The following is a 27,137-nucleotide window of genomic DNA, read 5'->3' as shown; positions in this document are numbered from 1 at the left end:
GATCTGGGAAGGAGAATTAGTCACCAACTTCTTCATTCATTTCACATTGACGACTCACTAAGCATGATGATTTTGTCATGAATGAACTCTGAGCTTTTTTTTGTCTGACTGTCTAATTTGATTAATTTTATACATAAGCAATACTTTATACTTATAAAAGAAATAAATTAGCAGTAGACATCCCATATGATTGTATTTGTCCTTGTTGTGCACATCTTGCTGTGGCATTCACCAAAACCCTCAAAGTAAACACATACACAGGGACAAAAGATAAAAACAAGTCCTGCTTCAGAAGAACTATTTCCCTTACCACTCAAGTTCAACCCTCATTTATACCTCGTGCATTCACTTGTTCTCTCACTCAACAAGCTTTTATCAAGAGCCTACAATGCATAAGCAATGAATTAGGCGCTGTGCATATGGCCAGAGCCAGACAGACATAGCTCCTGTTCTTGGATGCTATCTGACTGGGAGAAATAGGCATGAATCTTTGACTATGGTTGCTTTAAGATGCCATTCTTTTCCTCCTACACAGGTGACCAAGGTCTCCCCATCATAATCCATTCTCCAAATGTCATAGGACAAATGCCACAGCTAAAACCACAGGACTGAAGACCTGCATGCCAAAACAGGATCTCAGCAATGCGATCCCAAACCAAACAACAGAGGACACTACTTGAACTTTTCAGACCCAATTAACCATTTAATGTGTGCCTGGCAGATGTGCAGGTGTTAGGGAACTGAAGTGGCAGGGAAGAAACAGGCTTGCTGTGAGATTGAAAGACAGAGAAAGGGGTTTCTACAAAAAATAATGATTTTAGCTTGAGAGGTATTTTTTCCAGAAAATAAAAAAAAGAATTGGATAAAAAAACAGAGAAAAAAAATGACCTTAGAGAGAAGCTGAAAAGAGGGTGCTATTCATGCTTTGGACAGGCACATCTGCCATCCCAGGACTTTGGAGCCGGAGACAGGACGATGGCAGATTTGAAGACAGCAACTCAATGAGATCCTATTTTAAAATAAAAAAGGGCTAGGTGCAGTCAGAGATAGGACACTCCTAGGTTCAACCCCAATATAAAAAGAAAGAGAAAAAGAGAGAGGGTATGTAAAAGAGAAATAGAAGAGAAAAAGTAAAAAAAAGTGTGTAGAATAACAGGATTAAAATATTAGAGAAATACTATGCATAGTTATTATATCATGTTAAAGTTGGTTGTTGAAAAGTGATCCTTTATAATGAAAAAAAAAAAAAAAAAGTTCTCAGCCGAGCATGGTGGGGCAGGTTTGTAATCCCAGTACTCGGGAGGTTGAGACAGGAGGATTGCAGGTTCATGGACAGCCTCAGCTGTTTAGTGAGACCTCAGAACTTAGTGAGACTCTGTTTCAAAATTAAGAATAAAAATAGCTTGGGGGCATAGCTTGAAGGTAGAATGCCCCTGGCTTCAACCCCCAGTTCAGCCGTGTGTGTGTGTGTGTGTGTGTGTGTGTGTGTGTGTGTGTAATGAGTTCTCAAAAGAAGTCAAAGACTGTGACCCAGCTTACCTGGGGAAAATTTAATTTGGAGGTAAATTTCTGAATCTGGGCATTAGTGAAAGCTGCCAGTACAGTGCCTTACCAAGAGTAGGTACTCCGCACAAACTGCATAGGCAGTGACCTACCAAAGTGGTCCTCTGCAGGCAGAGGGACCTCTGGGGGAGAAGAGCCCACATTCACACACCACCACAGTAAATGCACCGGGGATGCAAGGAGCAACAGGAGAACCAAGAGCCAGGAAGTAGAAGTGAAAAGGCAGGCCAGCAGGAATGGACACTTATTGACGTTTATGTCATTCTGAGTGCCCCGGCTGTGCCTGCAGCTTGCTAGCAGAGAGCAGATAGGACAGGAGATGAGGAACACCAAGACCTCTGGCCAACCCTTACTCTTCCTCACAGTCCCTCCCTAAACCACACCATCGCAGCAAGTGTCTGTCACTTTTGGTATTCAGTTGGTGCTGGTTCAGGACTGTGATGAGGTACTTATTACCAGTCATGTGGCACGTGGCGCTTTGCTTTGGCCATTTTATTCTCCTGGTTGTAGGACAGTTTGACTTTTTCTCTTCGTTAAAATGACAAATAATTATTTTTTGATTTTCCCTTTTTCAAAGCATCTAAGAAGTAGAACAGGGTCATATTCTGTTGATCACACCTAAATGAGATTAGTTTCATTTATTTCTCCTCTGTCAATATTTACTTTAGTCTTACTTTGCTCTATTTCTTTTGTATACCTTTTTCCTCACCTTAAAAATAGTTTAAGTAAACAATCAAACTTGTTAAATTTTTTTGCATATCTGCCATACAAAATCAATCTACTAAGTTTACCTTTCAAAACTTGAGAATACACAATAAGGGACAGATGCAGAATTCAATTATGTTACAACTTGGGTTAACATACTAACATCTTCTTGATAGACTACATATTAATAAAGTTTGTTTCTAAATTTTGGCTTCTAAATTCTTACTGAATATTTCAGCTTGATTCTAAATACTTACCAATGTACGAAGGTAACAGTGTTGATACAAGTCACAATTACACTTCTTGAAACTCTCTGTCTTTTTCTTGCAACATACTGAAAAACAGTAAGAAAGATGCTTATTTGCTTTTGGATAGAGATTCTGAAGTTCATCATGTTTTCTACAAATATATTAGTAAAAGACTGCAAAACTGAGTGGGGAAACTTACCTTCATAAGTTTACTATAAGGAAGATAGCTGAATACTGTCCCAATATAGTCTTCTCAATAAGTTTTTTTTAAAGTCTTTCTGTACACATATGGATATATTACATACTGAAAATGCTCACATGCACTTAATGTTTGTATATGAATATGTGTGTGTGTGTGTGTGTGTGTGTGTGTATGTATGTGTGTATACATAGAAGCATAATATGAGAGAAAGTAACTTGTTGAAAATTGTTGGGTGTGATAAGGCTATAATACCACTTACTTGCAAATTTGAGGCAGGGGGAATCTCAAGTTCAAGGCCAGCCAAAGCAACTTAGTAAGATTGTCTCAAAAAAAAAAAAAAATGGCTGGGTGTAACTCAATGGCAAGACACATCCTAGCATGCCTCTGGCCCTAGGTTTGCCCCCCCCCAGTACTACAAAAACAAACAAACAGAAGGGAAAAAAGGAAGAAAGAAAGATAGTTGAAAATTATAACCACAGGTAAATGAAAATATTAGTGCTGGAGGCAGGATGAGGAAAAGTTAAAGAATCATCAGAATCAGCTCTAGTAAGCTGAATAAAACATATATAAACATTATATAAATATAAACAATATTTATATTTAGCTTTAGAGAAAATAATAAGTATACTGAAGAAAGTTAAAGGCTCTGAAAACCAGAGTGAGATAAAAAAAAAAAAGAAAATACTGAAGAGAAAGTCACTGAAAATATTTTGAGCAGGAAGTGACATTACAAGCGGGGTTTAAGAAGAATATACCAAAGATTGAATTTAGAAGGGCTTAAGAAAAGACTCAGTGCAGTAACTTGGCCAACAGATAGAGAAGGTAAATGTTGCCAAGGAACTTCAAGTATTCCTTGGTGACAGTGTGGAAAAGGAAGAATAAGCAAACGTGCCTTCAGAGACTGCTGTGCGAAGGTCTTCTATAGGTAAATGAAGAGGTAGAAGAGTCCGTGAAAGGTCAGGAACGTGGAAAAGATTTGAGAGTTAAGAACATGCGCACACATGAGAAATGACAGTGTTAACCCTATGTACACATGTAGCAAAACAAGATACCTTATCTCATTATCCTCTTCATTAATCTGTATAGTTTCGACCGCCCTTGTATGATTTGGTTGTTTCTTCTGGGAAAAGAACAATGACATGTAGTACACAAATATCAATGACTGTCAGTATTTACAAGGGTGGTCTTCACCTTTATCTTTAGTGTCAATGGCTCCAATAAGTCTTTTTTTCCTCATCATGCAAAATATTTTTGCAGTGAGGCATTATGAAAAACGCCTGTGTTATTGACTCAACATTTTTAGGATGTTGGGGTAAAAAAGTAAAAAAGAAACTGTCAGATTTAAATAGTAATCAAATTCAAAAGACATTTCTAGAAGCTGAGTCATGATGATTTAGCACATTTAAAAATCTTGACAGGCTTCAATAAGAAGAGAACAAAAGAGCAGAAATTCAAAATAGCAGCAATACAGATGGCATTTCTCTTTGCCATTTAAGCATATCATATGATTTTCAGTCTATTCTCTTCTTTTTTATAGTTAGTTCAGACTATTAAACCAGAACCCATTCTTTAGGTAGTGTGCTATGGACTATGGGTGCATTGTTAGAGAGGGGGTTATCTCTAAAAATCATGAGGAATAGTGTCTAAAATTTAAATTTTGTTGAGCCTATGAGTTATAAAGACTCATTGTTTTCTCAATAGGATTCTTGAAAAAGATAAGTTTTTTTGTTAATTAGATGTATATGGTATGAACAGATAAATATGTAAAGCTACCCCAAATAAAACAAAAGAAGAGTAATACTTACCTTCCAGTATAATGCTCCAAGAGCAAAGCCAATTACAAGAGAAAATAAAGCTGGTAAAGCCACGGCTGCCCACTGTAGGTTGGGGTCTTCCATAGGATTGGCTGCCTTCCCTGGAATTCAAAGAGCACAGTAGTGAATATGGCATATCCATCTTAGAGGTCGTCCTTACTTTGTGGTTGTTCCCACCTGTTTCCATAATGAACTCTTGACCTATACCTGTTTAAAGCATCCAAAGGGCTGTTTTTCTTCAAGCATTATTTTTGCAAGGCAATATAAATCCATATAATCTCCAAAAAGGTGAATGCATTTATAGAAGACACCCCACAGGTAGAAAGAGATGTGAGTTGGTTAATGTTCATGCATTTGGAATAAGACTTAGTAGATTCCCAGGAGGAATGATTTCTCTATCAGGTAAATCTGACATGTCTTTGTCTTCTAATGTTTTTCATTCTTGATATCTTTTCCTCAAATTTTAAAAATAGCAATTTATAAGCTACATCATGGTCTGTATGTGCTCTGTTAGGTTTGGCCTGCTATAAATATTAAGTCATTATATGTACACTGTAGTTGTGGTACTTTTAGGTACCTCACGCTTAGAGTCATGGCTGTTTGCCCACTCATATCTTTAACACACAACATATATTTGTTCAGTGACATAGTGTCCCAAGCACTGTGCCATGGGCCAACGGTTGAATTTTCCACTTTTTTCATTGAAAAGCTTGAGACAACTTAACACTAAGGAATGATTGAAGGCAGAGTCAACTCATATTAAGTAAGTCTAAACAATTAACAGTGTCAGAGAAGACAAATGGGATTGGCTTGGGAAGGCTCCCTTGATCCTGCCTCACTCTTCTGAAAGAAGCAGAATGATTCATGAATTAAAACACAATTCTCTTTTCCCAACTTATTTTGACAGTAAGCTTTACATATCTGGCTTACAAAGAACAACTTAGTTGTTCAGGAACACTGATGCATATTTGCTAGTTTGTAAGTCAAATGTTCAGTTTTCTTCCAAAGATGGTAATAGATTTAGAAATTGTAAATTTCCAAAAATGTAAACTAAGTCCAAGTAAAGTGACTGCTTTTGGCCAATTCTACAGTAGTATTTACTGTATCTACTTCACACATCACATATGAGTACAAATCCACTGCATACGCACCTCAATGTATACAAGGGAAAAAATAAACTCAGATTTTATCTAAAAGGTAAGAAACAGAGCTCATCTACTTCAGAGAGAACAGCAATGGTCCATACCCCTCAACATATAACGTGAACTTGGACTAGGAAATTTGATTCCTGTTTTCAAAGAGACTTTAATGAGAAGAAATGAGAATATATTTGGACACATGCTCATATGTAGGTGTGTACTGGAAGGGAGGGAACGGTGAGAAATAGGTATCAGGTGTAAAGTGCAGGGGGGTGGGTGGGGACTGTAGGAAGTGTGGCCATCCACTTACATAGTCATGAATTTCCTCCATAGATGATATCAATAGTTCTTCTGGCCCACCCCACATCCTCCAGTCCCATGACACTATGTTTTAAGCATCTCAGATGGGAGTTCAATATGAATTTTCTTGCCAAAGTAAACTTCAGTTCTAAGATTTTGGTGTGATTGAAGCAACTAATTATTTCAACAATACAGCAATTTTGAGTACCATTTATAAGGGTATTATTTTTCTTTGAGGAAATAAATTCAGAGCTAAGGCGATTCCTATCATTCCATGAATTTTAGTATCACTATCAATACATAAATAATTTGGCTATCTATGTTTGTGTTCTTCTTGATGGACAACCTGCTGTAACCCCCACTCTCTATTGGGTGTGCTGGGTATGAAATTAGGATGAATTTTGACTATGTAACCTTACCAATGTATAGATAAGGAAGGACAGAAGCTAGTGATAAATACTCTAGTCCCCAAACCAAGTGGAAAATTCCAATGAGTTAGATGGTACTGGGAGCACTCCATCACTGATCAACTAGGTGCTGAGGGTTTGGCTGACTTCAAGGCCAAACACCATGTTCTTCCTGTTCTATCCAAAGGTCAAACCAGAGTCTTGGATTTCACCACAAAGCCCCAGGGGAAAACTGGACACTAGCAAAGAGCAGAGGGAGCTTACCAGGGAGTATAATATTCTGGAATTCACAATGCAAACCCTTTTTCAAGGAAGAAGGTTAAAGAGGCTTCAAACAAAGCCATGAGGTCAGCGAAGTCCTAAGAGGACTATGACTTTCACCACTTTGACAAGTCCTGGAATCTAAGATTAGTAGCAATTGTCCTAAAGGAAAGAGGGACAGAGAGGTATCCTAAAGACAGGAGAAGAAGGGGGTTATAGCTACTGAGTGTCGGCTTCTATAGAGGTCAATGTTGCCTTACTTCTGTTGACCTTACTGCCTTAATTCTTGCCACTACAGCTCCCCACCAGGAATCATGAGATCTGATTTGTATGCCTCAAAGACCATGTGAAGGGTATTTGGGGCCAAAGCCCTAGCTGATAACAAAGCTCTGTTTTTAATGCAAAAATTGGTGACAGAGATCTCATGAGGAGAGAAGGCTCATCTGTACCAGGTTTGAATAATCCCAAATTCCCGAGTTATTATTATGTTAATTATGTCTCATTACTCCTAACACTGTCAGCTGTCCTAACTTCTTAAAAAGTTCTTAGGAAGCAACTACTCTGCTTTGAAATAATAAGAATGAACATGTAGAAAAATAAAACTGTGCTAGAACAAATGACAGTAGTATAATCTTGCTGAACTTTTTTCTAGAGGTAGGATACTTAGGGACTTCACACCAATGCACATACATGGGTTTCTTAGCACACAGAAAATAGACAAAATGGTCATCCTCTTTGATTGAGATTCCAATTCACTCTATTAGATATTCACAACGATGGCTGACCTACGATCACTAACCATCTCATCTAATGCTTCTGTTTTCAGAATTCATGATGAACTCTTACTAGATGTCAGGCATGGCTCCAAGCACATGTATACTAACTAATTTACAATTCACAGAAACCCTGTGAAGGAAGTTTTCATCACCCTCCAACTGACTGTGGAGTCAGAGAGCTTAAGTAACTTAACCAAGGTCACAAAGCAATGTAAAATCAGAGTCCGATTCAAAACTCTAGAACACATGCAAAGTAATGTCAAAGTAAGCATTTCTTTCTACATTGTTTGTACAAGTCTGTAAGGATCTCAAACTTAAACATCTTTTAAATGTCATTTTACTTGGCATAAAGGATATTACTTTTGCTTTATAAATATATTCTCCTTGGGTAAATAGTAGGTTTGCATATTATCCCATGTGTCTCCCATACACAATCAGATCTTTCATATGCCCTGGTTCTCTGATTCCTGTGACAGCTTGTAAAGTCTTATCCCTGAAAGCAACGATGCATTCTTTAAATTTCCTCAACCCTGACTCCCCTCTCCCTCCAAAAAAGTCTTAGCTCTCTCATGCTACAAGGAAATCATTTACAAACCTGTATTACTATACATATCATATACAATGCTATAGACCTTTTTTAAATAACTCTATCTTTTAGAATGTGAGCACCATGAAACCTTGTCTTCTGGATCAGAATCTAAGTGGTATATCATTTATGAGTGTCATCACATCTACATATTGGTAATAAGACTCATATTTTTGTAAACACACAAACACACCATACACCACACACACACACACACACACACACACACACACACACACACACGGCTGTCCACTCATCTTCCAAGTCAAAAAGTACCGTCAAGAAGTCAGGCGTGATGGCTCATGCCTGTAATTCCAGTACTTGAGAGACTGAGACAAGAGGATCACAAGTTTGAGGGTGGTCTTAGCAACTTAGTGAGACTCTGAGCAACCTATGGAGACCCTGTTACAAAACAAAACAAAACAAAAGATAATACAAAAGGTCTGGGGGTGTAGCTCAGAGGTAGAATATGCCTAGGTTTAATACACAGTACCACAAAAAAAGTACCCTCAGACTTGGATTCAGGATTGAATGGTTTTTTTGGTTTTTGTTTTATATCTAGTTTCTTTTAATCTCAGTAGAAAAGACTTTTGCTTCCAACCATTATGGTAATGAAGTAGACTTCCCAACCTACATAATTATAATTCTTGACAAAATGTATGAAGTAATTATCTTTAGAAATTAGCCCCCATGTATTGCAAAAGTGTAACTCTCCCACGGGAGGGAAAACATATAAGGTGAGGCCCACCCATGATTGGCCTGGCTTTCTGGACTTGGGCTTTCCTGGCTGGGAGGCACCTTCAAATTGAGCTGTGCAAGACAGAGACCAAGCAGGCTCAAGCATCGCACTGAAACAGGGAGTTAGTTCAGCATTGCTGATGTGGCCCTAGTTGTAAAGGTAGGTTATTTGCAAGATGGAAGCTTACAAAGAAGCACCATAAATCTTTAGACAAGTCTTCTTCAGTTACTGGTGAGACAGTAAGTTGTACGTGTTACTGGGAGAGGCATCAAGAAACCTAGCATGCAAAGGCACTACTCCTCAGAAGCTTTGATCTTAGCAGAGTCCCTAGGAGGCTTACAGAAATGGGGAGAAAGGAATTCAGAAAAATTAGGTGATGGGACATTTTCTCAGCACTGTAGAGAGATGTCTCAGGAATGCCATGCCTTAAGAATAAAGCCTTATGTCACATCCCTGTAAGCCCAGCTACTTGGGAGACCAAGGCAGGAGGATCATAGGTTCAAATTTAATTTAGGCAATTTAGAAGACCCTCTTTCAAAAATAAAAAAAAGAAGTAAATAAATAAAATTGCTTCAAAAGGAAAAATTAAAACTGCTGTTCTCTATTATTAAAAAAGTTTAAAAACAAACCTGGGAAGAAAGATAAAGATCATCTATCAGTAAGTGAATCTTCTACCCAAACAAAACTCAACTGGCTCTAAAGGAACACTATAAATTGAGAAAAAATCAGCAATATAGTATCCATAATACCCGGCATATATTCAAAAATTACTATTTAAAGGGCATGTGACCCCAAATCAGAAAGATTAAAGGCCAGTGATACTAACCCAAAGATGACCTACATGTTAAAATTAGTAGACAGAAACTTTAGAACAGCTATTACAATTATGTTTAACGGACAACAAGGAAAATATCTTCATAATAAATATTCATATGCAGCATCTCAGCAGAGAAATACAAAATAATCAAATGGAAATTCTAGAACATAAATTAAAAACCAAGAAAAAAGAAAAAAATTTACTGGATAAATAGATTTGGAGATGGCAAAGAAAAGATTGGTGAACTGGAAAATAGACAGGAAAAATTATCAAAAAACAAAACAACAGCCGGGCGTGGTGGCGCACGCTTGTAATCCTCGCGCTTGGGAGGCAGAGACAGGAGGATCGCGCAGGTTCGAAGTCAGCCGCGCGCGCTGGCTTAGGAGACCCTGTTTCCAAATATAAAATGTAAAAAGAGGTCTGGGAGTGTAGCCCAGAGGTAGAAGGGCTTCCAGGAACCCCAGTACCACCAAAAAAACCCAAAAAACAATAAACAAAAACAAACAAACAAACAAAAAAAAAAACAACAAAGAGAAAAGAAGATTTTAAAAATGAATAAACCTTCTGCAATTTGTGGGATAATATCAAACTAAACTAATGGTACTTCAGAAGAGAAGCAAGAAAAAAGGAGAGAAATATTTACAGTTATGGCCAACATTTCTCCAATTTTAGAAGAAAATAAATAGCAAATTCAAGGTTGACAAACTCCAATAAATACAAAGAAAATCACCTCTCATAGGCATATCTTAGTTAAACTGCTAAAAAGGAGAAAGTTATGAAAGAAAGCAGAGTAAAGAGTGACCTAGTATATATACAGAAAAAAATATAATACAAATGATGTTTGCCTTTTTTTCTATAAAATAGCCACTGGAAGACAGTGTAATAACATTTTTAAAGGACTATTAAAAGAAAATACCTTCTGTTAACCCAGATTTTGATAATACTAAAAAGTATCTGCTACATGCCTATATAAAAATATTTTCCAATTAAAATACAAGTAAAACAACTAAATATTAAGCAAAACAATAGTTGTATTAAATAATACAAAATAATTAAGTATTAATATGCTTACTGTGTGGTAATTGAATGACATGTTAAATGTAGTAAATAATCATTGTATTAAGTAATACAATTAAAATATAAGACAAAATAAAGGCATTTTTTCAATTAAAAAAGAGAATTTATTGCCAGCATATCTGCATTAAAAGAAATGCTAAAAAGGTTTCTCAGCCAGAGAGAAACTTAAATTTGCAAGAAATGAAAGGCACACAAAACAATAAATACATAGGTAAACAGAAGCAATATATTTTTCTCCTTTTACTTTTTCTTTAAAAGACATTTAATTATTTAAAGTAATAATTTTAAGATTGTATTATAAGACATAACATATATATCTAACTATATATCTATAAATCTATACACACACATATATTTTTGTGTATATATGTGTGTGTATGTATATGTGTCTATATATAGATGTGTATGTATGTATGTCAGCAAAAACACAAAAATGGGAATGGGTAAATTACTTTTTTTTATGTGCAACAATACTGACTCTAAGCAGAACATTACAAGTTAGTTTTTACATTTTGATTCCTAAACAACCACATAATAATGCAAAGAAGTGTTGCTGAAAAGCAAACAGTAATTAAAAAGGAATACTAAGAATAAACATTAACCCAGGAAGGAGTATTAAGAATAAACATTAACCCCCATAAAGACTGGAAAAATGCAAAAGAAAATTAATAAAAAAGGGACAAATAGAAAATAAGTAACAAAATGGCAGATGCAAGTCCAATCATCCAATAATTTATTAGATATATATTGGCAAAATGCTCTAGTTAAAAATTAGAAATAAACTAGATAAAATATCAAGGCCCAACTATATTCTGTCTACTGGAGATATACTTTCTAAGTAAAAATAATAGGTTGAAGTCGGGTGTGGTGGTGCACCCTTGTAATACCAATACCTAGGAGGCTAAGACAGGAGGATTGCAAGTTCATGGCCAGCCTCAGCTACTTTGTGAGGCTCTCCACAAATAGTGAGACACTGTTTCAAAATAAAGAGTAAAAAATAGGGTTGGGGTATTGCTTGGAGGTAGAAAGTCCCGCAAAAATAAATAAATAAATTGCAGATCGAAAATAGGCAAACAAAAGCATGAGAAAGACTGGCTCAACTAATATCATTCAAATTAAATGTCAAGCTGGGCGTGGTGGCGCACGCTTGTAAGTCCCGTGCTTGGGAGGCTGAGACAGGAGGATCACACAGGTTCAAAGCCAGCCTCAGCTACTTAGTGAGGCTCTCAGCAACGTAGTGAGACCCTGTTTCCAAATAAAATATAGAATAGGTCTGGGAGTATAGCCCGGAGGTAGAAAAGTCCCTGGGTTCCACCCCCAGTACCACCAAAACAACAACAAAAAAAGGTCAAGACAAGAAGCAATACCAGAGGTGAGGAGAGATACTTTGGTAAGAGTAATAGGTCAATGAATCTGAAAGATATGGCAATAAAAAATGTGTATGCACATAAGAACCAAATGGAAACTCAAATAAATCTGCAATCAGCAGGAATAAATTTTAATTTAATTTTCTCAGTCACTGACAAAAAATACATGAGAAATTTTAATAAGGAATGCAAGATATGAGCAATGCCGTCAAACCACTTTGGACAAATTTGAGAAACCAACAGTGAGTAATACATTTTAAATCTCTCAATACATTTTAAAAGACTATGGAATATGTTCTCTGACAATATCAGAGTTAATATAGAAGCCAATCACAATAAAATATTTAGGAAAAGTACAAAAATTTTTATATCAAACAACCTACTTCTATGTTAACCACGAATCAAAACAAATCACAAGAATTAACAATATTTTATGAAAAAAACATATAGCAAAAACACAGCATGTAAAATATGTGGGACTCAGCAAAAGCATTGCCTACAAAGTAACTTACACCTTCAAGAAATTAGAAAAAAAAGTTTAAATAAAAATCAATGATCTGCCTGCCGGGCGTGGTGGCGTACACTTGTAATCCCCTTGCTTGGGAAGTGAAGACAGGAGGATTGCGCAGGTTTGAAGCCAGCTGCGCTGGCTTAAGAAGACCCTGTTTCCAAATAAATATATTAAAAATAGGTGTCTGGGAGTGTAGCCCGAAGGGAGAAGGGCTTCCAGGAACCACAGTACCAAAAAAAAAAAAAAAAAAAAAAAATGATCTATTTTTTCCACTTTAAGGCACTAAAAGAAGCTGAGTAAATTAGACACAAAATAAATAAAAAGGAGGAAATAATAAAGATTAAGATCAATGAAATATAAACAGAATTTAAGAAACCAAGAGTTGCTTCTTTGAAGATTAATAAAATCCAGGCCAGGCGTGGTGGCACACGCTTGTAATCCCAGTATTCGGGAGGCAGAGAAAGGAAAATTGCGGTTCGGGACGGCCTCAGCTACTTAGTGAGGCCCTTTGCAACTCAGTGAGACCCTGTTTCAAAATATAAAGAAAACTAAAAAATAGGATATGACCGGGGGTGTAGCTCAGAGGTAGAATGCCCCTGGGTTCCATCCCCAGTACTGAAAAAAAAAAAAGATTAATAAAATCCATAATTTATAGGAAAGACTTAAATTGACACAAACATCCAGGACCTCAGTCCTTTCTGAAACTCTTCAGATCTGATGTGTTATGTATGTAATTTAAAATTGTAGATTTTAGAAGATTCTATCCTACAACTAGTGTATATTATAGACTCCTCCCACTGAGTTCTAGGAAGTATTCTGCAATCAAACATGTTAATATTATTATATTGAAATGAATAAATATTCAGTTTTAGGAGGATAAAGTCTATAAATAGCTTCTCAGTTCAGGTCAAGTTTTACTGGGAGAAATTTTAAAATTTAGATAAGATATTGTAAATCTGTAATAAATCATTCAGCTTTTTTCTGTAAAAAGGTTTCCTATGTCCCCAAAGAAATGACAGTGTCCCGTTTTTAAGTCTTAAGGGATGACTTTTTCAGTTAAAATCATCAGATTTTTTTCTTTCTTCAGCTTCTATAAGGCGAGAGCATATCTATTAAATCCCATAACCTTTAAAATAACCTTTGTCTGGATTTGAAAAAAGGAAATAATCTATGGACCTGGGTTCTTGGCCAAAGAGGACAGAAATTTCAGAGAAAGAAATATTTTCTCCTCCAACATATACTTTTATGGTAAAATAATAAAATTATCCTATTTCCAAACATGCAACAATAAACACTGATACACACAACTGAAAATATCCTTGGAATTCTACACAACTAGCATTTGCACTTTCAATTTTAAAATTCCACTTTTGTCAGGCACATTCTGCACAGAATATATTTTAGGTCTACAATGATATATCTAAATTTTATTTCTAAAATTAATTTCATGCCTTACTTAAAATATTTTAGGAGAACATTTCGCCAGCCCAGTTCTTTTAAACATTATCTTAAGCTCTAGGGAAACCCAATTCTTCAAACCAAATATTTAATTCTACAGAATACCATAAGAGGGGAAACAGTAACAGAACAGTATTAGTGGTAATCACTGTGTAAATTTCCTTTAAAGCCCATGCAATACTCCCGTGAAGGCTAATTGGAGCCATGCATGCATTAAATCAGATACGTGTACTTACTATTACTGCTACTGCTGTCATTCCTAAGGGAGCTGGCTGCAACAGGGGGTAACATAAATGGTTTTGTGACACTGACTCTGGAATCTAAATGGAAAGCAATAATGCGTCAGTGTTACATGGTGATTTTATGGATTACAGAGTCCCCAAAAGGTGAAGTACAATACCAGAGAATGTGCCAGGTCCACTCCCCAAACCTACATTATTAGGATGCTGTTTATTTCTGACTGAATTCCACTGTTCTACTGCCTTAAGAAATTCACCACAGCCACCTCGAGGAATACAGATTTACTGCGTACATATGCTAGTAAATGTGAATAATGACAAGTTGGTGGCAATTTGTCATTTTAAAAAAGAAAGCAATGGAATTAAGGTTTTGTTACAGGGACCCAGTAGGAGGAGCGTGTGTGTATGTGGAGGGGAGATCAACCCAGAATTAACTGCTGACGATAAGATTTTATGACTCAGAGTTAGACCCTTGAGGAAAAGCTTTGTCAAGGGAATGTTAAGGAAACTGGAGGTGAAGGATAATACATCGCACACTACTAGCAAGAGGCAGATGAGAAAAATATATGAATGACCATCTCATAGACTGTTGACTCACCTACAATTCTTTAGGAGAAACCAATAAATCTAATCATTAGTTTTTTTGTACCTTTGATATTTGCTTTTTATTAGAAAAACATGCATGTGTCTTTCTATAGTAGGGATGTATTTGATTCAGAAGTAGATTCTTAAAGATATAAAGTTCTAGCTTTCTGTTGACATTTAAATTGAAAATGTATATATGCCTTACCTTTCTCAGGACTTAATGTTGAAGAAAGCCCGCAGTCACTAGTTTCAGATGCCACCATAAAGTCTTTGAAGGCATCGATGGATCTATTAAAAATTCTAAAGAATTCTTCAGGAGTAAAGACTCTGGGTTCTGGTCTCCTAGATGATTGTTTTACATTCTAGATAAGAAAAAGAAAAGAAAAGAAAGTAAGGGAAGAAGGGGAAAGAAAGGAAAAGAGGAGAAAAGAAAAATTTTAAAAGAAAAGTAGAACAAAAACCAAGATTATATTTTTCAGTTAGTCTACAGATTTAACTAAGATCGAGAGAATAGATTATAAATATGGCTTTCAAAGATTCAAGTATTTGAACTCTAAAAGCTAACACTTTTAAATAGCTGGGTTTTTGTTTGTTTGTTTGTTTTGTTTTGTTTTTTGGTGGTACTGGGGTTCCTGGAAGCTCTTCTACCTCCGGGCTACACTCCCAGACCCATTTTATTTTTATTTGGAAACGGGGTCTCTTAAACCAGCGCGGCTGGCTTCGAACCTGGGCGATCCTCCTGACTCCGCCTCCCAAGCACGGGGATTACAAGCTTGTGCCACCACGCCCGGCTCAAATAGCTGTTTTAATTAACACAATTCCAACTGGTAATGTTGCACAGTGAGCCACTGAGCCAGCCTGGGACTCAACTCGTGACCAAAGCCGTGTACCTGTGAGTGAGGGGGGAGCAGTAAATACAATGATATAAGCCAGGCGTGGTGGCGCACGCTTGTAATCCCCGCGCTTGGGAGGCGGAGATGCATTAGGATCGCTCAGGATCGAAGCCAGCCGCGCTGGCTTAAGAGATCCTGTTTCCAAATTTAAAAAAAAGTATAAAATAAGTCGGGGAGTGTAGCCCGGAGGTAGCAGAGCTTCCAGGGACTCCAGTACCACAAAAAAAAAAAAAAAAAACAACAACAACAACAAAAAACCCACAAACAAAACAAATGATATAACAATGAAATAATCAAAAATTGAGGACAATATTTTTTACGTGTATGTGTGGTACTGGAGATTGAACCCAGAGGCATTCTACCTCTAAGCTTCCCCCTGCCCCGCCCTATTTTTTATTTTGAAACAGTGTCTCACTAAATTGCCTAGAGCCTCACTAAGCAGTTGGGGCTGGCCTGGAACCTGTGATCCTCTTGTCTTGGCCTCCCAAGTACTGGGATTACAAGCGTGCACCACCACACATGGCTGAGGACAATTTTTAAAGAGGTGTCTGTCCATTAAAACATTAGTGTTGGCTGAGCATGGTGGCATATGCCTGTAATCCCAGTACTTAGAAGTTTGAGTCAGGAGGATTACAGGTTTAAGGCTAATCTCAGTAAATGACAATACTAAATACTGGCACAGATGTGGAGTAAAGAAAACTCTTATACATTGATAGCATAACGTAAGCTGGTACATTTGATATGATTTAAACTGGCTAAACACTCCAGTGAAATTCCTGCACCGATGTGCCATAAAACACAGAAGAAAGTTCCTAGCAACAACCTTTATAACCTTTATAACAATCAACAGAAAAATGGGTTAAGGAAGAGTGGTATACTGAATCAACAGAATACTCTATATGCAGAAAAAATTAATTATGCCTATATGCATGAAAGTTGATATGGTTTATAGACATAATGGCTGAGTGAAAAATAAATCATCAAAGAATAAAAAGAGAATGATTAATTTATATGACATTCAAAAAAGCAAATTAAAGCTATATTTTACATAAATGGTTATCTATAGAGAAAAGCAGATAATAATAATAATAATCCCTTATATATCACTTAGTCTATACTATTCTATGTGCTTTATGTATACTAATTCAACCCCCAAAACAACTGAGAAATACCACCTGCAATCTTCTGGGTTCTAGCCAAAGTGACACAAATAATTATTAAAGGCATAATTTTTTTTTTTTTTTTTTTGCGGGTCTGGGGATGGAACCCAGGGGCATTTGACCTCCGAGCTACACCCCCTGCCCTATTTTTTATTCTTTATTTTGAAACAGGGTCTCACTGAGTTGCAGAGGGCCTCACTAAGTAATAGCAGAGGCTGTCCGCGAACCGCGATCCTCTGGTCTCAGCCTCCCAAATGCTCAGATTACAAGCGTGCGCCAACACGCCCGGCTTCTTCTTTGTTATTCGCTGTGCTCTTCAGAACACTGCCATTACTGAACACCAACTTCATCTTTAAAGCTTCAATGTACATGCTATTTCCTTTGTGCCAACCTGCATAGAATACCCTGTTTGTGATGTCCACCCTTTAAGAATACCATGAGCATACTCTCTAGATTAGTAATATAATGTAAGAGACATTAGTGATAATATATCATGAATTGTAAGGAACATTTTGATTTCATAAATTAGTGAAAAAACAGAAATAGTAAAAATGTGTAATTCCAAGATTGGAGTCTATAAGTGGAACTGACATCCATTCTCAAAGTAGTTGGAATTTGGATGGGAAAAAGGAGGTATTAAGGTACAGGTTCATGTTTAAATCTTTGGGTTTAATCTTTGGGTTTAGATGCCCAGCAGGCTAAACTTGGCTATTTGAGCTCTGTATCAAAGCAGGGTCCCATGTCATAGTCTATTATAGACATAGTGCTAAAATAACAATAATGTCGAAACTTATTAACGTGTATTTGCCAGACATGGTGTTAAAATGCTCATCACAAATTCTCTTAAGAGGTGGGTTCTGACATTGCCCCTACCTTAAACAAAAAAGAAAGTGAGGCACAGAAAGGTTAGATACACAACTTCAACAAGGGACACACCTGGAATATGAACCAACATCCTAATTTCTTAAGTTTTGGGGCACGCTCTTTATTTCATATGTTTAGAAACCAAAGTAATATCATGTCCAAATACTGAGGTTGGTGATGGCCTACTATCCACTGACTCTCAGGAGACAAAGATCACTTTTTTGTTGTGATCTATGAGGGCTGTATTATGCATAACAGGGCATAATTATTATTAGTTATTATTAGGCATTATTATAGACAAGTTTCCATTTAAATAAACTTGTAACTTAATAGAAACATTTTGTGGATTTCATTTATGCATGAAAGAAAATAAAGGGAGAGCTGTCCCTATGTTTTAGTGTAAAGATATTTTATTTTTCCATTAGGTGACAATATGTGTGAATGTACATTTCAGTATTGTATTACAACTCCAAACACTTGTGCTTTGCATGCTTATCTTAAAAGAATTTCAAACTCAAAGTTTCTAGGCTCAAAATAACACCAAATGAAGAAGCCTCCTCTCCCTCAACACCATAATTTAGCAAAGTTTTAGAGAAGAATAGCAGAAAGCAAACCAAAGGAACAGAGTTACCTTAGGTGAGTTTTCTTCCACGCACTCCACCAAGTCATCCACTATTTTCCCGAGTTTGTCTATGATAGAATAGTTACTCAAGCCTTCGGAAATATTTGAAAACTTGTCCAGAAGATTAGTCAAGCTGACTGACAACTGTATCACCATGTCGCGTAACCAACAATGACTCGGCTAGAAGGAATCGAGAGGAGACAAAGCATCTGATTTAATAAGTGAAACAAAGGATTTTCTTATACAAGAACAGGTACCTTTCTTATGTTTTACTCAACTTACACCTAATGTCCTATTTCATAATCAATAGATTCAGCCAGGGACAGTAGCACACACACCTATAATCTCAATACTTGGGAGGCTGAGACAGAAGGATCACATGTTTGAGGCCAGTGTCAGCAATTTAGCAGGAACCTCAGCAACTTAGAGAGACTCTGTTTCTCAAAAGAAAACAAAAATTTAAAACCTCTCAAAAGGAGAGGACCCTAGGTTTCAATCCCAGCACCAAAAAAAAAAAAAAAAAAAGATAAAGATCAGAGGAAATTGTTGATGGTAGATTTTGTTTTTCGATGGAAATACATATTAAACCAATACAATACAGAGCCAAACCTTGCCCTAACTGAATATTATTTATGGTTTACTGACTGTGTTTTCAAGAGTGTTATATGCAGAGGGATTTTTTTTAAAAATAAAGAAAAAGAAAAATCACCCCTAGTCTTTTGGTGAGCTAAAAAATAAAATTGGTTAATACTAGTCTACAGCACTTGAGAGATTCAAGGCTTCTAAATAGATAAATTCATGTGGGTGTTTAAAAACAGCCCTGGCAAGAATGTGGTCTGAGATCGAAGAAGAAGCACTTTTGCCTAGTGGCAAGCTCAGCTGCATTAGTCTGGGATTCAGTGCAAAATGGAAATGTATTCATTGTTCAAAACCCTTAAGAGAGACTCTGTTTTGAAAAAGAAAAAGAAAAGAAAAAAGAAAGAAAGAAAACCTGAGGTGTAGCTCAAAGGGAGAGGACCCTAGGGTTCAATCCCAGTACCAAAAAAAAAAAAACAAAGGTAAAGGAAAGTAAAGTACTTGGGAGGCTGAGACAGGAGGATCACAGGTTTGCATCCAGCCTCACTAAACTTAGTGAGGCTCTCAAAAACTTAGTGAGATCTTGCTTCCAAATAAAAAATAAAATACAGCTGGGGATACAGCTCAGAGGTAGAATGCCCCTGGGTTCGATCCCCAGCATACACCCCCCCCCACACACAAAAATACAAAAGCAAAAAAAGTTATGAATTTCAAGGTTGTGATAGTAGAATAATAGCCAAGCATGAAACCCGGCCAATGAAGCTGGTTTGGGGTGCTGGTTAGATAGAAGCTCAAGCCTTGGCATCGGGCATAACTGGGTTCAATTCTGCCTGAGAGACACCAAACAAGCTACTCACATTCTCAGAGTTTCACCTTATCTATATATAAAATGAGAAAAATGGAACGTTTCACAAAGGGTAGCTGTGAGGAGATGATGTCGAGAGAAACATGTTTTTAAAGTCTCATTTCTTGTAGTGTTCCCAACGCTTAGAAAAGTGCCTGCCACTCGTGGGATTTCAAAAACTACTTGCTGAATGGATGCGCAATTGAATACAAAAATAAATGAATGAGAAAAATAGTTTAGTGGTCAGCACCCTTTTTTGTAAAAGGCAAAAAAGTAAATAATTTATGCTTAGAACGGCAAGAGGTAAAATCAAGGCTATCGGGCAGGGGCAACATTTCCAATACTATAAGGCATATTTCCATAAAAATATTTGTTATGAAATTCAAAATATGATCATAATAACATTGAATATAATTTTTGTATAATAAATATTTTTGTGATATAGATCTACTAGCAAGGAAATTGAATTATTTTGTTTTAGGCTAACATTTAGTTTTTTTCTTGTTTGTTGTAGTGGGGATTGAACCCAGGGCATTCTATTCCTGAGCTATACTCTAATCCTATATTAGTTTTTATTTTTGAAACAGGGTCTTGCTAAGTTACCACATGCTAGCCTCGAACCTGCAATCCTACTTCAACCTCCCAAATACAGGGATTACAAACACGAGTGACCACACCTGGCTATTTGGTTGGTTTGTTTCCAAAGTCAGCATTCTCCATCATTAGAGTACTCAGTAATTGAGGCCATGGAAAAACAAATCTAATCATCAGAATTTATTTCTCTCTCTTCTTTCCTCTTCCTTTACTTTTGCTCTCCCCCACCCCTCACCTCTTCTTTCTCTCTCTTCCCTATTCTCCCTTGTTCCCTTTCTCCCTTCTTCTCTCCCTTCCTTCCACTGGGTATTAAATTCAGGTCCTTGCACATACTACAAAAGCACTTTACCACTGAGAACATTCCCTTGGGTAACCATTTCAGCACACCATAATCACGTTCTCAAAGACTATGTGTTTCCAAAGTATGTTCAGAATGGTTTCTCTGTTTTGTTAAATTATCACTAATCTCAAGCGCATGCAGGTTCATACTTGCATCATTAAGGAGTCTCTTTCAAAGCTGTCAGTCTTTCCTTGGGTGTTAAATTGCTCTGCAATGTTCTCTCCTATTAGATAATGCTGAGTCCTTTTAGGTAATTGGCCCCGTCCAAAAGGGCTGATAAGATATGGAAGACAGCAGATACCTAATATGCTCAAGTTTGAAGTGTATTTGTGTGCAGGGTAGATACCTCTACCAATCAACTCATTCAACTCTGTGCAGATCTTTCTGTAACCAATAGATTTCACGCATTAATCTCTTAAAGTTTCTCCTTTGTTCCATGCTATAAAAATTCTGCTATAAAAATTGCTTGTCCTTCTATGAGATCTTCAAGAATTAAGAACTAAGATCAGATTCCCTTGTTTTGAATTAAGACACCGCTTTCATTTCTGTGGTTGTTACCTTAAATGAATGGGTTATTTTTTCCTTTTGTCATTTTCTTCCTCTTCTCCCTTTCCTTCCCCTCCTTTGCCCTCCCCTCCCCTCTCTCCCTTCCTTTGTAATCAAAGTAGAAAAAAATTATTTATTTATTTTCTCCTAACGGGGAAAGGCTGGAGTATCTATTGTCAATTCCGTCTATTTCCAACTGAACTTCATGTTTATGTTTGTATTCTACTTCTTATTTAGCTATAATCCCTTCTTGCTCCGTTTCGCATGCCTAAATAAACAGTATGAATAATCTTTAATTTTTTTGTAAAAGTTTCAATTCCAATCCTATGATTTCTTAAAGTTAGATCACGAAAATCCTACAAAATAATCCTACCCTAAGGTCTATCCTTTTAAAGACATGAACAATTTATTGATAGTTGAGAAAACATCTTGACTACACCGCTAAAAAAACATTTAAGATTCTTGCCATTAAATTTTATTCATTATTCAGTCTTGCTTGCAGCATAATTCTCTTGGAAAAGACTATCATCAAAGTTCTATCATTTCATTTAATTTGTTTAACCAGATATATATTAGCTTTTTAAGATTGTTGGATGTATTAAAGATAATACCAAGATAAACAAATAATATTAAATGTCATCCTGTTTTGACCTGCCTGTCTTTTTTTAAGAGAGGAAACCAGTTTTGGCTAGAACATCAAGCAGTTTTGCATTTAAAAAAATCAAATATAGTCGATTATTTGTAAAGAGAACAAAACACAATGAACTAAGTATTTCATTTGGGAGATGATAAGAGCTCTGTTTTTCATTTCTTCTAAGATTCTGATTATGAAACAGATGATTAAAAGTTGTCAAATTAAGAGCCAGGCGTGGTGGCGCACACTTGTAATCCCTGTGCTTGGGAGGCTGAAACAGGAGGATTGCACAGGTTCGAAGCCAACCTCAGCTACTTAAGCTCTCAGCAACTTAGTGAGACCTTGTTTCCAAATAAAAAATAAAATAGGTAGGTCTGGGAGTATAGTCCGGAGGTAGACTGTCTCTGGGTTCCACCCCCAGTACCACCAAAAAAAAAAAAAATTGTCATATTAACAAATGTAATTTTTTCTTTGCCTTAAGAAATGGGGATAATGCATTATCCCCATTTCTTATCTTTCAGAGACCACTTAAAACTTTGAGTTTTAAATAAATACTAACACATAACATTCACTAGAATAACATAAGATAATAATTTTCTCTTGTTCACTTCAAGAATGAGAGGGATTAGGAAATTTCACAGTTACACAAGATGTCAATGAGATGGAGTAAAGAATAGCTTTCAGAGCAGGGCATGGTGGTGCAGGCTTATAATCCCAGTACTTGAGAGGCTGAGATAGGAGGATCACAGGTTTGTGACCAGCCTCATCAAATTAGTGGGATCATTTGCAACTTAGTAAGACTCTGTTTCAAAATAAATATAAAATAGGACTGGGGTATAGCTCAGTGGTAGAATGCCCCTGGGTTCAATCCCCAGTACCACACACACACAGAAAAAAAATAGCTTTCAGATTCCTGAAGTACAACCTGTAGTTTTATATTTTAGTCACCCATAGGCATGGTTTCCACAAGAAGAAATAGAGACTTTTGAGTAGGAAAACTTGCCTGGATTTTTCCTTGACCTCATATTCCATATATTTCTTGCCTTTTTTTTTCTTGGTAGCTTCAGTGTTGCATTTTCTGGGTTAACTAGAGGAGTCTATTCTACTACCATACTACTAGAGCAACATGCACTTTTTATTTTTATATATTTATAACATATTCTCTAGAATGTTAACTAACTCCATGACATTGCACCAATACCCTTGACTTGTTGGCAGGCCACTACTGCTGATTATTTAGTTAAAAACAGTGAACTTCCTTAGGCATTTTAAAGTACCGTGAGCACCAAATCCATGATTTCACTAAATGATTAAATGGAAGATAGTGAAACATAATTCAAAATATTCTAAACACAACTAGGAATATGACTGCTCGTAAAGAACAACAACAACAACAAAAAAATACCCACGCGCATTCTAAGACTAGATGTAAACATTTAAAAAGATGAGATACGAATCCCAGAAAATGTGTAATAAAGCGCTTCTGTGGTCCCAGAAATGGCAAACTTGAGACCCTAGATAAAATTAACTCTGTGCTTTGAAAATATCCAGGGATGCCGGGCAGGGTGGCGCATGCTTGTTATCCCAGCATTTGGTAGGCTGAGACAGTATGATTGCAGTTCGCGGACAGCCTCAGATACTTAGTGAGGGCCTCTGCAACTCAGTGAGACCCTGTTTCAAAATAAAGAATTAAAAAAAAAAGTAGGGCTGTAAGAATAGGTCGGAGGTAGAATGTCCCTGGGTTCCATCCCCAGTACCGCCTAATAAATAAATAAATTAATTAATTAATTAAATATATATCCAGGGGTCTGGCTAAGTCTGATGTACTGTCCCCTCTCCACTACTAGCTTCATTCACGAAACTGTTCCGGTTCACAGGTGTAATAATTCAACACATTATTCTGCATCAGCATTAGAGGAAGAGAATCTCTAAGTGGAGCCACTATAAGATCTATGGGATAAAAGGCTAAATGTGGGCAAAACCCACTGCAGTATTTCTTCCCTGACATACTTTACTTTCCATTGGAATCTATTCATAGAGACACGTATGTGCTATTTTACTGCAGTTAAAGTTGGTATTGACCTACTGAAGGTTCTCTTCGAAGGAGTTGCAAGGGTATAGTAATCAGAGATTCTAAGCGAGAAAAGCCCTGGCTTGTAAACTTTGAATGATATTCAAAAGGAGTATTCACCCAGCCTCTAATCTGACTAATCTAATTACCAGCAGATCTGCTTGGCTTGATCAGTTTTTTGTTTACTTTAATGTGTGTCAAATCTCAGTCTTGCCAGAATTAGAGGTATGAATGCTTGGGGAACAAAGCATTTCTCTCTCTCTCTCTCTCTCTCTCTCTCTCTCTCTCTCTCTCTCTCTCTCTCTCTCTCTCTTTTAGCATCAACCTCCAATGTAAAGAATCAGTATAATGTAGAGCCATGACATTAGAATCACAGTGTTTTATTGCTGGGCGTGGTGGCTCACGCTTGTAATCCCCGAGCTTGGGAGGCAGAGACAGGAGGATCGCGCAGGTTCGAAGCCAGCCGTGCACGCTGGCTTAGGAGACCGTTTCCAAATTTAAAAAAATGTAAAAATAGGTCTGGAAGTGTAGCCCAGAGGTAGAAGGGCTTCCAGGAACCCCAGTACCACCCCCCCCAAAAAAAGAATCACAGTGTTTTCCAGGCCTGGTGGTACAGACCTATAATCTCAGTACTTGGGAAGCTGAAACAGAAAGATCTCAAGTCCGAGGCCAACCTAGCAACTAAGAGAGACTGCTTGAAAATTTAAAAAACAAATTTTTTAAAGGGGGCCTGGGGATATAGCTCAATGTTAGAGCACCCCTGGGTTCACTCCCCAGTACCATAAATAACAATATTAACTTCAGTATTTTATACCTAGAGGGAATACTAAAGGCCATCTAGTTTAGTCTCACCGGCTTCCTAGAGCAGCAAAGTGGCTGGTTCAGTTACACAACAAATGTAATCCTAAACATCAGAATCCAAGTACTCTCATAGACTCACCTAGTTCTTATATCAGTGAGATCAAAGCACATGCAACTGAAATACACTTCCTGCTGGATTCACACGACTCAGTGTCTAACATCTGGAACAGACACCTTGGTCGTAAGGCTCAATTAAGGAATCTCTTAGGAATAGAAATGTTTCTTTCTGTCTCACATCAACTGATCCAGTCATAACCAGTTAAAAGCAAGATTCTCTGAGTCATGGGGCTTTTGTGGCAACCACATAGCCAATGTTAACTGCCATTCCTGCACTTTCTCTACTATCCTTCTGGGTTTTACCTTATGGCTACAGTCGGGCAAACCTAAAACTTCCTATAAAAACATTCTGCCAAACATCCCGGGGTCATATAGCTAGTCTACACCAACACTGCTAATGCAGAGTTAAGATCTTAACTCCTTTTTGGACAAGCTGGGTTTTGCTAAGATTTATTGTAGTCTTCTCCTCTAAACAATTAATTTGGATCTTCAGTGTCTGCTTCAGTCAGCTAAACTCTGCATTCCCTTGCTTGGATTAAAGCGATGTACAAACCTCTATCTGATTAAGATGGTAATCAACCCGAACACTATAAATACATGTTATTTTCCAGAGCAGGCCTATAAATGGCCCCTGAGCCAGACTCAAAATAGCAGTGAAGGAACCTGGGAAGAAGAGAAGGCAGCAATGACCGGGTGATGGCCTGGAGGTCCCAGGCTTAGTCCTAAATCTTCCAACTCACTTTATGATATCAGGCAAGTCACTTAATCTACGTAGGGCTTCAGTTTCTCCATTTGTAAAACATAGGCCATATCTAATCTGTGCTGGTAAATATGGGAGTCACTATCCATCTGTGGCCACGTAACCACTCAAATTAAGGCCTGGTGTGACTGAGGAAATTGAATATTAACTATAATTTCTTCATACTTAAGAATCAATACTTGAGTGAGTGATGGGACACATTTTTAAACGTGTTTGGAAAAACTCAGGTATGCGAATCTATTTTTATCAATAGTAAATTTTAGCCAGGCGTGGTAGCGTACTCTTGTAGTCCCAGTACTTGGGAATGAATTTTTATCAGTAGTAAATTTTAGCCAGGTGTGGTGGCATAATCTTGTAATTCCAGTACTTGGGAGGCTGAGACAGGAGGATCCAGGTTCACGACCAGCCTCAGCTACTTAGAGATGTCTTCTGCAACTTAGTGAGACCCTGTTTCAAAATTAAAATAAAAAATAGGGCTGGCATGTAGCTCAGAGGCAGAATGCCCATGGGTTTAATCCTTAGTACCACACAAAAAAGTAAATTTTATGAAGATCTAAATTGGAGAAAATATTTCTCTTGAAAATTTATCATCTGAACTAGAATGTGCTATAGATATAAAATGCATATAAAAATGTATTATTACACTAATAACTTTTTTTGTAACTAGAAGGTTAAATGTGCATATTTTGGGTGTATTAAACTAAATAAATTTAGTGCACTTAATTTAAACTGTTCTTTTAACATTTAAATGTGGCTACTGAATAATTTAAGATTGTATTTGTTTCTCCTATTATATTTCTACCAGACAATAATGGCTTAGATGTTCTGAATACTGCTTTAAAATAATTTTTCAGTATTAAAACATGTTTCAATTGTACAGAGTTCCAGTATGCAAAAGAGTTACTTAAAAATAGCATTTAATGTTCTATTTTATTCATTTTATGCTTATTTTTAAAAATCTTATTACATGGGAGAAGATTCGCATGCCTTCTTGGCTGACTTCTTTTTATATAGGACGTAGTCCACAGCATAGGGGTGGACTCTCGGGATCCATTCTACAGTGAAATTTCTTATGGCCACATCGGGTTGCATGACAGTGGACACTTAACTTCAACAGGCCAATCAGTGAGTCCATGCCAAAAACTGACAGTAGTGATAGAAACTGTAATTAGTCTCTAAGCAGAGCTGAATGCTAATTTATACATTTAGGAACTCTGAAACAGTTACACTGTACCAGATAACTTGAATAAAGAAGAACTATTCTCTACATACAGAAAAATATCTGCAGATATTCAGAGATGGGGAAAGGAAAACCCGGTAGCTTTCCCATCTTGGCTTTAGTCTTTCCACGAGGACTGGCTGCATCCTGGCCCTTGGTTGGCATGGTGTTCTGCTGCATCCTTGTAAAAATAGGACCATTTATTTTTGTATGTGTGTAGTTAAACTTAAGTTCATTACTGTTAACAAGAACAACAGATGTCTAAACTAATAAGATGAGCTTCTTTGATGCTTGGAAATCTG

General features: G+C 36.9%; 1 protein-coding gene across 1 annotated transcript in view; it reads right to left on the bottom strand.

The window, feature by feature from the left end:
* Positions 1-2,562: 2,562 nt before the first annotated feature.
* The window catches only part of KITLG (KIT ligand), a gene marked incomplete at both ends in the record, with an annotated part of 71,974 nt that continues 47,399 nt past the window's right edge, over positions 2,563-27,137 (bottom strand). Inside the window, 6 exons of the mRNA XM_080704822.1 lie at positions 2,563-2,602; positions 3,771-3,838; positions 4,524-4,633; positions 14,207-14,290; positions 15,000-15,156; positions 18,343-18,513. Of these exons, the coding sequence (XP_080560948.1) occupies positions 2,563-2,602; positions 3,771-3,838; positions 4,524-4,633; positions 14,207-14,290; positions 15,000-15,156; positions 18,343-18,513 (630 nt within the window). The remainder of the gene's footprint in view (positions 2,603-3,770; positions 3,839-4,523; positions 4,634-14,206; positions 14,291-14,999; positions 15,157-18,342; positions 18,514-27,137) is intronic.

This window comes from Muscardinus avellanarius (assembly GCF_963383645.1).
Source record: "Muscardinus avellanarius genome assembly, chromosome: 11".
Lineage (NCBI taxonomy): Eukaryota > Metazoa > Chordata > Mammalia > Rodentia > Gliridae > Muscardinus > Muscardinus avellanarius.
Note: the sequence above shows the minus strand (reverse complement) of the source record. Positions and strands in the feature narration are given on the sequence as shown.